The sequence below is a fragment of the Anticarsia gemmatalis genome, chromosome 12 (genome assembly GCF_050436995.1).
Source record: "Anticarsia gemmatalis isolate Benzon Research Colony breed Stoneville strain chromosome 12, ilAntGemm2 primary, whole genome shotgun sequence".
Lineage (NCBI taxonomy): Eukaryota > Metazoa > Arthropoda > Insecta > Lepidoptera > Erebidae > Anticarsia > Anticarsia gemmatalis.
In genome coordinates, this window is record NC_134756.1 from 7,207,339 (window position 1) to 7,222,361 (window position 15,023).

Genomic DNA, 15,023 nt, shown 5'->3' on the forward strand with positions numbered 1-15,023 from the left:
CTTGGGATTTTCGATCACATCGATCGTATCCTGACAATTACAAACACATTAAAAATAGTTGTCTAATTTGGCGCAGTTGTTCCTTAGTTATGTGCGTGCATATGTACATTTCGATGACTCAATCATATATGTATGTAGCTGAAATAACAGTAATTGTAGGAGGTAATTTTTTTCGTCTGCATAGATTTTATAATCGATTGTGTCAAATTACGCTTATAACAAACACATATAGCACAATGATAGTTAAGGTAAGGTTGAAACAAAATGAAACAGTTGAATCGTAATAAATATTTATGTACGTTACAAAAGTTACTCTAATGTAAAAGTTGGTAAAGTTTGAGAATTTAGATAGTCCTGATCCAGCTGAGGAAAGAAGTGACTCTGGCGAAGGCAGATGGGTCGCCAGCTTGACAGCCTCTCCAGGAACCGTATGATGTCACACCGATCTGCAAAGTAAAGTAAGTATGTATATGAGTAGAAGAAAAAGGTAGCACGTTTTCGTCAGTTGATACTATCAGCTGGTAAGTCTTTGATGCTTAAAATTACTTGAAGAAAGTTCTTTTTACAAAATACGTTTAGATAAGTAATAAGTTTTTTAACAACATTATTTCTCGAGAAGATTAGTGATAATGCTAGATAGAACTTTTATACTATTATTTTCTTTGACTGCTGTATTGTAAAATGCAGATAAATTTACCTGGATTCTCCTATTGTTGCTGGTGACGACGAGAGGACCTCCGGAGTCACCCTGGCAAGTTCCTCTGCCGCCGGCGCCATTGGTGCAGATATTGGAGTTGTGCATCCATTGTCCGTAGACGCGACGGCAATCAGAGTTGCTTATGACTGGCACATTCACCGCGCTGATGCGCTGGTTGCTTGGAATACTGCCACCTGCGTTACCACCCAATTTATGAGTCGAGATTTGATTAACTATAGCCGTTATGTGGATATTTTATGAAATAAAAAATACACGGCTATATACACGACTGTAGGTTACGTGGTTAAGGGCTCGATTCCACAGAGATTTTCAAAATTTCTATTAGAATGATAAAATATTAGCCTGCAGTTTGACAGCTTTAGGCTGCGCAGAGGATTAACGTTCTAATTATGACAAGCGTAACGTTAGTTAACGATTCCTTAATAAAGAAAAGACGAGTAAATCAATAAAACACACCATTTACGGTTAAACCAAATCCAGAAGCCATCGCGGTCCAGCCGTTGAAGTCCCATCCAGCTTCGTTTCCGCTAGGTAAGGCAATGGGCTGGACAATGTCTGTAAAATAATTGTATAATTATGATTGAAGTATAGATTCATTACCCACTACAGTGTAAAGTGAGTCTTTGTCTCAAGTGTTTGAGACTTATATATGAAATCTTACTGGAGAATCCAATGGAAGCAATACGCATAACAGCGATGTCGGCTAAAAGAGTATTGTGGTTCCAAGTGGGGTGCATCACAACATCCCTGGTGACCAGACGTAGGCCGCCGCTGAAGAGGAAGTTGGAGCCGAGCACCACGGTGAACGAGTTGGCGACCATGTTACCGTCATTTTGACAATGGGCGGCCGTCAACAAACGGTTGTGGGAGATGAGGGAAGCGCCACACACTGATGTGAAGTGCCAGTTCACTTGGATCACTAAACCAGCCTGGAAGTAGACGAGATTAATATGTACAAGTGCGATACTAATAACAAATATGTCAATCTACACTTAATAATAAGTTAAGAAAAAGAATCATAATTTTCAGACACAAATTTTAAATGAGCGTTGAATGTGTGTTTAGTGACGACGTGTAGCGAGTTTTTTTTTAAATCATAAGCGTTTTAAGTTATTGTAAAAAATCTGACCAAAAATTATCGTCATGTTGACTAAGCAATTAGTAAACGTCACCATAAACATACCTGGTAAGGGACTTGGCTGATGTCAATATTCCAGCCTCCAACGATTCTTTGGCTTTCAGGCAAGCCTTCGGTGTCATCCTCCCATTTCTTGATCTCGGCAGCTTTAGGAATACCAAAGCGTCGGTGGTAGTCGTAAGCCGAGGGCCTCTCTTCGGAGAACTCCTCTGCTGAGACCGCTAGGGCCAGCACCAAGCACACGGCTCCAACAAATACCTTCATCATTGACAAAGAAACTTGTTTCTTTATAAATATTTTGTATTTATATATTAATTACAATCTTATCTCTAAATGTTGCCTGACTATCTGGTGTGATTAAAGTGATTTATTACACTTTAATTGATTCATGGAATTAGTTGAACCAGATGAACTAAATAGGTTTAAAAAAATGTTTTTATCTTGTTGCATAAGTTGGCACCTACACTTAAGTGCTCGATGGTTCGAACCCGAGGCAACACACCAATGACTTTTCAAAGTGTGTATTAGAAATAATTATAACTTGCTCTAACGGTGAAGGAAAACAATGTCAAACCTATTTTCTTTTCATTTTTGGACAAAATTTTTTGTTCAAATTTTTCTATCATAAGGCATTGAAAATACATACAACCCTAAATTTCTATCCTTCGTTCACCAACCCTTATTTAGAATAGTTATTTTAGTATAATCTATTTGGCAATGCAACGTTTGCCGGATCAGTATAGTATTTTTATAATAAGTAAATCAATTTTGATTCCAAAGCATGCAGCTGTATAGTGATTGATAGTCGAAGTCCAAACAATGATGTGTTTTAAGCGAGATAAATAAGTGGATTACAGATAAATGTATTAAATTGCTAATTACTGGACGGTTGTTATCAGGTAGATGAAAAATGACCTTCTGGTATATCTAATTTCCGAGACGAGATTAAGAAGATAATGCAATTACATAATTTGCTCGACGTTTCAACCAAGCTGCACCAGCCTTGTTCTAGCTGCTGACTGGCTTAAAACAACGGCCAGAATATAATGGCCTCAATAATCTTTGTAGTTTAGTATATTTTTTTATACTTTAATATTAATAAATGACTTACTACCGATAGCATTTTCAACAATCAACAATTGGATATAGAGATAAAATAATATTGCGTTTGTCATACTTACTTACGAGCTTTATAGTACGTGAGGCATTTGCATCACTTTCTAATGTAAAACATATTTTCCTTCCTGCCCAACCGAGTTTTATAATTGACGTAGTTTATGCTAGTATGTTAGAGTATTCAGTTTTTATCACAATCGACTATCGAGCAGGCTTAGAAAAAAATGTGTATCACAGTAGCTCAATTCTCTACATTACAATCGACTACCGGCAACCGGCTTATCATCGAGAAATTCTGTATGAAATTCTAATCAGCGCGTCTGACGGGCGTCGTAGGAACTATTTTGGCCGTACACTCTAAATGTCAAACTCGCGATCCTCGTCAGTACAGAATTGCGCTACTGATCAGCGCCCCAAGCGCATTCCATTTCATTTTAAGGTTAAGGAATATGAGCCGAATTAAAATAAAATATTACCCATACCTATAATCTTTGTTTGTATCAAAAGTAACCGTTTTGATTTTAATCTGACGACAGTGGTAAAATCTTTTTCTTATGTACTCTACTCTAAAAAATATATATGACGTGATAACTTTGTGTTAAAGTTTATTTTTATGTCAAAAACTAGGTAATCTTGTAAAGATGTAGCCCAAATATTTTTTTTGTCATTGTCTATGTTTGCAAAAACACACGAAAGCACGTCCGTTGAAACGTGAGATTGGTATGAGTATATGCGAAGTCACAAAAAATAAAAACAATAGGAACACATTTTAGTTTTCTGCTTCAAAAACAAAAACAGTCATATATTTGTCAATTACAACAGTTGAAATAAATCCACACACATTATTAAATTAATAAATAAATCTATAGTTTATTTACATCGAGTAGTGGTCATGATATTTGTACGAAAGAGATTAGATAGAGCGGATCCAGGAGATGAAGCTAGTAACTCTGGCAAAAGCAGCGGGGTCACCAGCCTGGCAACCATTGCTGGAACCGTAAGACGTCACTCCGACCTGTATAATGAAAATAATGTTATTACTTTCTCGTTGTAACTATTCTAACGTTTAATTAGAACAATAGTCATGTAAATGCCGGTTATGAACCCGACATACGGCATATAACTATGTAAATATTTGTAATCCTCAAAATGTTAACCTCACAAAGTTTTGTTTTAGATTGAAAGTGAAGGAGCTAAATAAGAAATGAAAAATCCTCTACTAATAAATGTAGCACAAAGTAATTTAAAGTCACAAATGCATCGTACCAAGACTCTGCTGTTGTTGATGAGGACAGCAAGAGGGCCGCCGGAGTCACCGCCGCAAGTGCCTCTGCCGCCGGCGCCGCTTGTGCAGATGTTGGTGTTGTGCATCCATTCACCGTACACAGCAGTGCACGCAGCGTTACTTATAATGGGCAGGGTCACGGCACTAATGCGCTGAGTGGATGGGATACCGGATCCTGCAATATAGACACATCACGATATCATTGTGTACATAAATCGCTTTACACAATGAAACCTTAAAACCGCCGTAAGCTAAGTTGACTATGTCTAAAAAGATTTAATTCTGAAAAACGGGGCGAAAGGGAGTAAACTTGTCGTACCACCGTCAGAAGTTGCACCAAATCCTGAGGCGAGGGCGTTCCAACCGTCGAAATTATTGTTTACGTGGTTGTCGGGTAGAGCAATGGGCTGGATCACGTCTGAAATTACAAAATACCGTTTACTGAAAGTTGCATAGAGGAAAAACAAAAAATACCTGGTACCAGAATAGCATTTTACTTACTGTTGAAGGAGACAGAGCTGGGTAGACGGATGACAGCAATGTCGTTGAAAGCATTGCGGGGGTTCCATTGAGGGTGCATGGTTACATCTCTGGTAGAGAGACGAACACCGCCAGAGAAGATGGTGTTAGTGCCGAGGGCGACTACCATATTAGTAGCGGTGTTCACACCGTCGTGTTGACAGTGAGCAGCAGTCACTACGCGATTGTTAGAGATCACTGAACCACCGCATACTGATGTCCAGAACCAGTTGATGGTGATCACAAGACCGACCTAAAAATAATGTAAAATTGATCTTGAGGAATGCTTTCATGGTTGAATTATTTGTGTTATACCACTTAACATGATATACTGTACGATTGTACGAACTACTAAGGGTTATGTTAAAAATAAATACCTGGTAAGGCACTTGGCTGATATCAATGAGTGAGCCACCGACGATTCTTCCGGCATTTTCAGTTTCGGTAGATTCTGCTTCTAATTTCTGTAGTGCAACAGCGCGGGGAATACCAGAGCGCCTGTGGTAGTCGTAGACCGAGCTTAGTTTAGGAGAAGGCTCTTCAGCGGAGGCCACTAAGGCCAACGCAAGGCACAAGGCACCAACAAACAGTTTCATTGTACTAACAAAACTTAGCGTTTGCTCTTAATTCTATAATTTATATTCCAATTGAAATCTTATCATTGATATAACCAACCGGTAATTTATAATCTAAATCCTACTTAATTATGAAGATTAACTTATAACGAAACAATCTATTGATTGTTTTTTTATTTTTTTGTAAACAGCACGCGTGTAGGTGTACGTATTATACATACGATATTTCTTTACCTATTGATTTGTAGGTGTTCATGGGGTATTCGCTATGCAGTTAAACGAAATTTGTTGTAGAGATGTGAAAAGAGAGGATTATAGTACATATTATATTTTCTGAGATTTTAAAAACAAACATACAACTAGGTAGATTTGTTAGTGTGTTACAGATTTAGTAACGTTAAAGAATTCTAAAGATTTAAAGTCATTATTTTATATAAAAAATTTACAGTCCAAGGTACGTCAACATAAAACTATTTTCTAAACAAATGTTCAAGCAAGTGAAAAAAGGAGATCATTTTTTTAAATCTTTAAAACTTAACAAACGAAGTCGGAGTAAATAACTTGCTTTATTTATTACTTGTCGCCTTAATTTGAGATAAGTAGCCAAAAATATTATTCCTTATTTGAAGTGTAAAAACCCTAGATAATAAATATGATGAATATAATAACATTTACTAATTGATTACCCAAATACAATCTTGCTGGGTTTTTTTCAGATTTTCCTCATTAACTGGTGACTGATGTTTAAGGTACCCGGCTCGAATAATTTTTCAAATTTGTTTTTGCTTTTGCTTCTTTAAAAGACAACTCCCGTACTCTATCTATCGTATGGTTAGTGGTCAACCTAGTGTCGAAGTTGTTCAAGTCGCTCGAAAGACCTTTGACATTGCTTTACGACTATTATCTTATTGACAACAACCGGGACCAACTTTTTACGTGCCCTCCGAAACACGAAGATGCCCAGTTCAAATACCGCTATGCGGTCACCCATCTATAGAATGACCGCGCCATCGGTTGCTTAACCCACAGATCGTTTACCGACCTCTGGCTCTGGCTCCAAGAACTCCCGCACTAAGAATTGTTCTTGTGTTGCATAGACTTTTACAAACATACAAACAACGGACACAAAGTACAGCCTTGCTCATAAGTATTAGGCACCCTATAATTTTGAGTCTTATGAATAATTTGCTTGAAAAATGAAACTAATTTGGTAATAAATATTCATTTATTAATAAATAATTATAAAATATACTAATATTTTGTGTGTCTGCTCTTTGCTTTGATCACTGCAGCAATCCTGTTAGGCAGGCTTCGTACAAGCTTCTTGCATTCATCTGCAGTGATGGCATCCCACTCTTCCATTAAAGCGTTTTTTAACGCCGATTTTGATGTTATGGTGTGCTCACGTATCTTGCGCTTTAATATACCCCAAAGTTGCTCAATGGGGTTGAGATCTGGAGACTGTGCCGGCCAATCTAGTAAGTCAATGTTGTTCTCTAGGAACCAACGCATTGTGACTGCCGATGTGTGACAGGGAGCATTATCCTGCTGGAATTTGACACCGTCTAAGTTTGTGTCGCCAAAAATGCGCGTCATAGAAGGCATCAACACGCTTTCCAGTACATTTATGTACTTTTGGCTGTTCATGCGACCTTCGCAAACGAACATTTCGCCCACTCCATCGGCAGACATGCAGCCCCAGATCATAATGCTCCCGCCTCCGTGTTTGACGGTAGGTACCACACAACTTGGGTGGTATTCTTCACCGACACGCCGTCGCACAAAAACTACACCAGGCGTCCCAAAAATCTGAAAAATTACCAAAATAAACTTGATTTAAAATTTGTCATATTTTTTCTAAAATTAAACTGTTGAAAGCGAAATGGTTGTTGATATTTAACATTAATGATATAAAACTTACCTCAAAGTTAGATTCATCGGACCACACAACATTGGACCAATCATCTTCAGTTAAATGTTGGTGTCTCAGAGCCCATTCTAAGCGGCTCTTTATGTTGCTGGCGGAGAGCAATGGCTTCTTCCTCGCTTTGCAGCCTTTTAAACCAGCTTTCGCAAGTCTTCTTCTTACTGTTGGAGCACTAATTGATCTTCCAATAGTCTCTGAAAGATCTGCAGCGAGCTCAGAAGAAGTTTTTTTGCGATTTCTGAGGGAATTACGAATAAGTAATCGGTCTTGTCGCGCTGTTGTCTTATAGTTTCTACCTGTTCTCGGTTTGTCCGCGTGAGAACCAGTCTCGGCAAACCTTTTGATAGCAGTTTGCACTGCACAGCGAGAACACTTCACCATTCTGGAAATCTCTATCTGAGACTTGCCTTGTTCATGTAGAGTTTGAATTTTTATCCGATTTTCCACACTCACTTGAGTTAATTTAGGCATTTCGTAAAATAGACTGTATCTAATTTACAAATAAGTCGCAAATAATAGCCTCTTGACACTACGAGTAATGAAAGAAGACTGATTCAAAAAATAAAATTATTTGAAAAAATGACATAATTAACAAAATGTTGACCAGATGTTTTATGACACCTTAGAATTCGCAATCCTTTGTTTAAAATGTCCTATTGATAACGCCGCCTAGCATATTGATAAAAGGATTCGTCAATTTTTAAATACTGAATGAGTTGCACGTGTTTTATGGGGGTGCCTAATACTTATGAGCAAGGCTGTACAGCCAGACCGGAAAAAATAGATTTGTGGATTTAATAAATTATTGCTCGTATGGTAATCGAATCCACTGCCTAAACCACTGCGTCACGGAGGCCAAGAAATATAAATATTCCGGATGAATTCCTTTCATAAGAAGTTGAATCTGTTGCAGTTTTTTTTATATTATTACATATACAACTTAAACAATGACCAAATCAAATAGTTTTTTTAATGAAATCAAGCGTAGTTAAATCGTTTCGGATTAAATTCAACCATTATATTTATTGATATTTCTACCGTTTAGGGTATCAAACACTGTATTAGTTTAATTTAAACTGGTTGCGAAAACAAACAATTTAAAAAAAGTGAAGTTGAAATATCGTTGCTTTAAAACGAAAGGGCCACTAATCGAAAATAAAAAAAAACCTTTACATTGTAAAAAAATGGATTTTATCGAGTGCATTAAAAAGACTTCAGTGATTTTTTTATTGCTTATAGTGCAAATTGATGGAAGTCTTTTTGAAATATTAAAATATACCCCATAAAATGTCAATGTTTAGAATAGAACGGGATTTGGTTTTTTTGATTTGTTGACTTTTTGAAGGGGAAAGGAATTAATTTTATTAATAAAAAAATAAAATAATAAATATATTATATCATTGGATAACTCACACACGGTCATTTGATTCCAAACTAAACAGCTTGTATAGTACAAGGTAACCAAATAACTGATAAACATACTTATATACTTCTAAATACACACTTATATAGATAATTCACAACCAGGCTCAGAACAAATACTCGTGCTCATCACTATTCATCATTATATTAAAAGTTCATACATACTATAATGCGAACAGACTTTTTCCTCGACCTAATATACTGTAAATATTATTTTAGTAAATAAAATAATGTCCCACTGCTGGGCAAGGGTCTCCTCCCGTAATGAGGGAGGGGTTCGGCGTTGAGTCCACCACGCTGGCCAAGTGCGGGTTAGGGACTTTGCATGCCCTCAATAAATGCATTAAACAAATTTTTAGGCATGAAAGGGTTCCTCACGATGTTTTCCTTTACCGTTGGAACAAGTGATAATTATTTCTAATTCACACATAACTTCGAAAAGTCATTGGTGTGTTGCCTCGGGTTCGAACCTGCGACCTCTTGTGTGGGAGGTGTCAACTTATACCACTCGGCTATCACTGACTAATATTTTAGTAAAATAAAATAAAATAAAATAGTTTAAACATGTCATTAATGTAAACGTTGGCTCTATCAGGGGACGTTTGCATAAATCTTTAGATATTACTATGGTATCTTATCTTAATCCATATTGATATAATACCTACATGCATAGGTATATCTCATATAAATCAAAATCACGTCCATATTTGAAGAACCGGTATCAAAGAGGAGGTAAGAGTTTGTATGTAAGCACAACGGATCGGGTCGGCTAGTATGATAACATAATCTAATAAATAATTATAATCTATACTAATATTATAAAATTGTGCAGTTTGTTTGTTTGAACGCGCTATTCTCAGGCACTACTGGTGCGAATTGAAAAATTATTACCTTCGGATAGCCTATTTAATGAGGAAGGCTTATAGGCTATAAAACATCATGCTACGACTAAAAGGAACAGAGTATCAGTAAAAATGTTACAAAAACAGGGAAAATTATGACCCGTTCTCTTTTATGTGATGCAAGCAAAGTGGCGCGGGTCAGCTAGTTCAAGATAAAATCTTAATTTTTCATCAGAAACAAACATGTGCCAAATCAATAAAACGCAAGTCACATAATAATTAATATCACATTTATTTCGTAATATACTTTTCAACATTATCACAATTATTTACAGTTCATAGGTTAATTAGATAGAGCGGATCCAGGACACAAAGCTAGTAACTCTGGCAAAGGCGGCAGGTTCTCCAGCCTGGCAGCCTCGGGTAGAGCCAAATGACGTCACACCGATCTGTGGAAAAAAAGTTACTATGAATATATAAACAACATATTTCACTCGTATAGATGTGCCTCTTTTTGAGTGATAAAAAAATCGGTCAAGTGCGAGCCGAATTTGCCCACGGAGGGTTCCGTGAAAATGGGAAAAAAAACACGTTTATTGTATTGGGCGCGCCGCTTAATACTATTATTAGTATTGGTTGTTATAGAGGCAACGGGAATACCTACATAATTAGTGAAAATTTCCTAGCTTTTACAGTTTATGAGATACAGCTTGGTGACAGACGGACAGACAGCGGAGGCTCAGTACTAGGTTCCGTTCTTACCTTTTGGGTACAGAACAATGGTAATGCTATCTTTATTGAACACATAATCAAGAAGTCTTACCAAAACTCTGCTGTTGTTGATGAGAACAGCAAGAGGGCCGCCGGAGTCACCGCCGCAAGTGCCTCTGCCACCGGCGCCGCTTGTGCAGATGTTAGTATTGTGAACCCAGCTCGGGTACACGGCTCTGCATGCCGCGTTTGTAATGACGGGCAAGTTCACAGCACTAATGCGTTGTGATGTTGGAATTCCAGAACCTATAAATAAGTATATGATCCATTCCTCAATAATATGCTAACCCTCTTATTCAACACACTATAAACCTACTTTAGTTAAAAAGCTACTATAATATGTTTTTTCTTTTACATTTCGCTAAGGAGTGAAAGAAACAAAACACTGTATAACTTCATAACTTCATTTATAACTTCGTAAAAATTTCCCCGTTTTTGTAACTTTTTTACTGGTACTCTGCTCCTATTGGTCGTAGCGTGATGATATTATAGCCTATAGCCTTCCTCGATAAATGGGCTATCTAACATTGAAAGAATTTTTCAAATCGGACCCGTAGTTCCTGAGATTAGCGCGTTCAAACAAACAAACAAACAAACTCTTCAGCTTTATAATATTAGTGTAGGTATATTTTTATGATTAAGAGAGTAAATGTATAGCGCAAATAAGAATAAGCAAGTTTCTATCGAAAAAAGAAAACGATATACCATCAGCAGTTACGCCAAAGCCAGAAGCGAGCGCGCTCCAATTGTTGAAATCATTGTTTAAATGATTGTCGGGTAGAGCAATAGGCTGGATCACCTCTGAAAACACGTAATTCGATTTGTTCTATTTAAACAAGGTATTTTATTTTACAAAAAGAATGTTAACAATATACACTTACTATGTCAATGATGGATATGGGGACATTTGAAGTAAGATTAAAAAATAATATTCAAGTATCGGCTTTTACTTACGGTTGTAGGTCACGAATACTGGTAGACGAATGACAGCGATGTCATTAAAAGCGTTATTTGGATTCCATTGGGGATGCATAGTAACGTCCCAGGTATGAAGGCGAATACCGCCGGAGAAGATGGTATTAGTACCGAGAGCAACGGTCATGCCAGTGGCCGTGTTGACACCATCGTGCTGGCAGTGAGCCGCTGTCACTACGCGGGAATTAGAGATCACTGAACCACCGCATACTGATGTCCAAGACCAGTTGATAGTGATCACAAGACCAACCTAAAAATAAATATTTTTGTTTTGAATTCATTGAGCAGCCGAGTGGTATAAGTTGACACCTCTTACGCAAGTGTTAGACGGTTCGAACTCGAGGTTCGAACTGTCAGATATACATAATTATCACTTGCTCTAATGGTAAAAGAAAACATCTTGAGGAATCCCTGTATGTCTAAAATTTGTTCAATACATTTATCGAGGGCAAGCAAAGTCCTCAACCTGCACTTGGCCAGCGTTGTGGACTCAAGGCCTTACCCCTCCCTCGTTTGGAAGGAAACGCTTGCCCAGCAGTGGGACAGTAATTAAAAAAGAAAATAAAAATGTTGTAACAACACTAATCAAATAATAAATATTCATGATAAGGATTCAGCGTTGGTACCTGATATGGCACTTGAGTGATGTCTACAATCCAGCCTCCAACGATTCTTTGGCCTTCTTCATTCACGGTCGACTCTGCTTCAAGCTTCTTAAGTTCGGTAGCGCGAGGAATACCGAAGCGTCTATGGTAGTCGAAGACCGGACTAACTTCAGGAGAAGACGGCTCTTCGGCAAAGGCCACTAAAGCCAACGCGCAGCAAACGACGCTACTAATTAATAATTTCATTTTAATAACAAATGTGAGCAGTATCATACAACCACACAATTTATATACTAAAATCTTATCATCAATACATTGATCATGATGTCAATTGTGTGAACTGATTATTAAAAATGTATGTCACAATCAGCAAATCGTTACCTAATATAATGAAAATCATCAGAGATATATTTTTATATTTAACGTGCAAATTTCTCGACGGCTAGAGAATCGAGCTACCGAAATTCTTCTTTTCGTCTTGCGTAAGTTTTCCAGATCATCCTTAGTTCGGCACGTTGTATATTTTAAATTATAAAAGCTTTTTTCCTTTCAGGGAATTAAGGTATCTTCAATATATAAAGTAGTTTGCATGGCCCATATTTTTTTCCACCTGTAAAGTCATATATTAAAATATTTTTTTTTTGTTGTGCCGATGTTACAACAAAACAATGAATTGTTAGAATTGACTACAACAGGTTTTATTGCTTGAATTTAGAGATTTGTTTGTAGAGGACAAATGCAATGCAACAATTCTTAAAGACATGGGTGTATAAAATAAAATAAAAATCTTCAAAATGATGCATTTTCATATTGATTTAATTGATATTCAGAGATTAGATAGAGCGGATCCAGGCCACGAAGCTTGTGACTCGGGCGTAGGCAGCGGGGTCACCAGCCTGACATCCACGGCCAGAAACGAACGATGATACACCGATCTGTAAGAAAAACCGTCATTAAATGCATGTGTATATGTAACTCACTTCCACGATTCAAGTGTTCAATTACAAACTCAAACTTGTACCTAAAGTTATACCTTTTGGATATAATGAATACATGCCTAGAATGATATTAAATAAATACGCAAACTTTACTTGATATAGACAACGGGTAATATTTTAGGTTTTTAGCTGACGTTTAAGGTAATGGAAAATACAATTATTGAGGGCATGCAAAGTCCCCAACCCGTACTTGGCCAGCGCGGTGTCTTAAGGCCTAACCCCTCCCTTCATTACGGGAGGAGACCCTTGCCCAGCAGTGGGACATTAATGGGTTAAATTCATCATCATATGTACCAAAACTCGGCTGTTGTTGATGAGAACGGCGAGAGGACCACCGGAGTCACCACTGCACGTGCCTCTGCCACCAGCGCCGCTAGTACAGATGTTGGAGCTATGGATCCAGTCCGGGTACATTGCAAGGCACGTCGCATGAGAGATGACAGGCAAGTTCACTGCACTGATGCGCTGAGTAGATGGAATGCCAGCACCTGCAAATAAACAATTCAGTTTAATAATTAATTAACTTGAACATATTTTCTACTGTCTGCACTTACTTACTTACTGTAAATGTGTAGGTACTGTACTTGCTTACAGTAAATGAAAACTTTTAATTGCTCTTCTTCTACTATGTATGTATTATTGTATTATAAATACGCTGTAAGTTTTCTATAAGTTAAAAAATTCACGCTGAAAAGCGATTTTAATAAAGTAAGCAGATTTTATAAATAGCGGAATCAAAAATATAATATCATAGTGAATATACTCTAGCAAACAACGAACCATTCGAAGTTGCACCAAATCCAGAAGCGAGCGCGTCCCAGTTGTTGAAATTATTGTTTAAGTGATTGATGGGCAGGGCTATGGGCTGGATTGCGTCTGAAAAAATAAAATTTATTTATAGGAATAATATATGATGTTTTAAAACCGAAATATTTAAAAATGCATTAACTTACTGTTGAAAGAGACAGAGCTAGGCAGACGAATGACAGCGATATCACTCAAAGCATTCCTAGGGTTCCATTGAGGGTGCATCGTAACATCCCTTGTAGTGAGACGAACGCCGCCAGTGAAGATGGTGTTGGTACCGAGAGCAACGGTCATGCCAGTGGCCGTGTTCACACCGTCGTGTTGACAGTGAGCAGCTGTCACTACGCGATTGTTTGAGATCAAGGAACCACCGCATACCGATGTCCAGGACCAGTTGATAGTTATAACTAAACCAACCTAAAATCAATATCATGTCACTATCACTTTAAAAGTAATAATCATTTGGGGTGAGAAATCGAATAGTACCGATACTGGCAATTGAAGATAAAATTACTCACAAACATCGATTGGAATATACTTCAAACTAGCTGACCCGCGCAACTTCGCTTGCGTCATCTAAGAAGATAGAGAAAATTGTTCGTTGCTACTCCGCTCCTAATGACTGTAGCGTGATATTATATATATATATATATATATATATATAGGCCTATAGCCTTCCTCGATAAATAAGCTATCTAACACTGAAAGATTTTTTCAAATCGGACCAGTAGTTCTCGAGATTAGTGCGTTCAAACAAACAAACAAACAATCAAACAAACAATTAAACAAACAAACTCTTCAGCTTTATAATATTAGTACAGATATATAGTTTCCAGTATATTTTAGACATAGTTACCTGATATGGCACTTGGGTGATGTCAACAATCCATCCTCCAACAATTCTCTGGCCATTTTCGGTGGCAGTAGACTCTGCTTCAAGTTTCCGGAGCTCTGTAGCGCGAGGAATACCAAAGCGTCTGTGGTAATCGTAGACCGGACTTACTTCAAGAGAGGACAAATCTTTGGCATACGCTGCTAAGGCCAGCGTAAGGCACACGATACCAATAAACAGCTTCATTATATCGCGATAACTAGAACATTCTCAATGAACTCTTATTATTATATACTAATTTAAATCTTATCTTGTAATTAGCAACCAAATAATAATGGAATGTTAATGAATCAAGATGATTATTACTTAAGGAAGTTTAATTGATTGCCTGGTCTGCGGGTTACGTAACTAGTAGGATCTTATAAAAATAATTGTGTGATTTTTTCCATTAAAGTTGGGCATTTAAATAGTATGGATAAAAATCAACGTTTTT

The 15,023-nt window shown here is 37.3% G+C and overlaps 2 protein-coding genes across 2 annotated transcripts; both read right to left on the minus strand.

Moving 5' to 3' along the window:
* Window positions 1-307: 307 nt before the first annotated feature.
* On the minus strand, window positions 308-5,532 carry LOC142977384 (transmembrane protease serine 9-like). The gene is made up of 11 exons (XM_076121262.1): window positions 5,154-5,532; window positions 4,759-5,029; window positions 4,577-4,675; window positions 4,239-4,432; window positions 3,897-3,987; window positions 2,197-2,204; window positions 1,902-2,141; window positions 1,380-1,647; window positions 1,175-1,273; window positions 698-891; window positions 308-446 (listed from the first exon to the last, which is right to left on the minus strand). Exons 1-11 carry the CDS (start codon window positions 5,370-5,372, stop codon window positions 345-347), a joined length of 1,785 nt encoding a protein of 594 aa, XP_075977377.1. The 5' UTR covers window positions 5,373-5,532; the 3' UTR covers window positions 308-344.
* A 4,320-nt stretch (window positions 5,533-9,852) lies between these two features.
* On the minus strand, window positions 9,853-14,815 carry LOC142977385 (transmembrane protease serine 9-like). The gene is made up of 10 exons (XM_076121263.1): window positions 14,555-14,815; window positions 13,845-14,115; window positions 13,672-13,767; window positions 13,186-13,379; window positions 12,738-12,828; window positions 11,915-12,186; window positions 11,268-11,538; window positions 11,019-11,114; window positions 10,366-10,559; window positions 9,853-9,991 (listed from the first exon to the last, which is right to left on the minus strand). The coding sequence occupies exons 1-10, from the start codon at window positions 14,774-14,776 to the stop codon at window positions 9,890-9,892; spliced, it is 1,809 nt and encodes a 602-aa protein (XP_075977378.1). The 5' UTR covers window positions 14,777-14,815; the 3' UTR covers window positions 9,853-9,889.
* Between the last annotated feature and the right edge of the window lie 208 nt (window positions 14,816-15,023).

Bases quoted from the DNA above. Each gene is read 5' to 3' on its own strand.
- LOC142977384 (XM_076121262.1), bottom strand. From the start codon at position 5,372: ATGAAACTGTTTGTTGGTGCCTTGTGCCTTGCGTTGGCCTTAGTGGCC. The intron at 3,988-4,238 runs GTACGATGCATT...TTCATTATACAG, and splicing joins TCAACAACAGCAGAGTCTTG to GTCGGAGTGACGTCTTACGG. The intron at 892-1,174 runs GTGTGTTTTATT...GTGGTAACGCAG, and splicing joins ATTTGGTTTAACCGTAAATG to GTGGCAGTATTCCAAGCAAC.
- LOC142977385 (XM_076121263.1), bottom strand. From the start codon at position 14,776: ATGAAGCTGTTTATTGGTATCGTGTGCCTTACGCTGGCCTTAGCAGCG. The intron at 14,116-14,554 runs GTAACTATGTCT...TATTGATTTTAG, and splicing joins TCACCCAAGTGCCATATCAG to GTTGGTTTAGTTATAACTAT. The intron at 13,768-13,844 runs GTAAGTTAATGC...TTATTTTTTCAG, and splicing joins TAGCTCTGTCTCTTTCAACA to ACGCAATCCAGCCCATAGCC.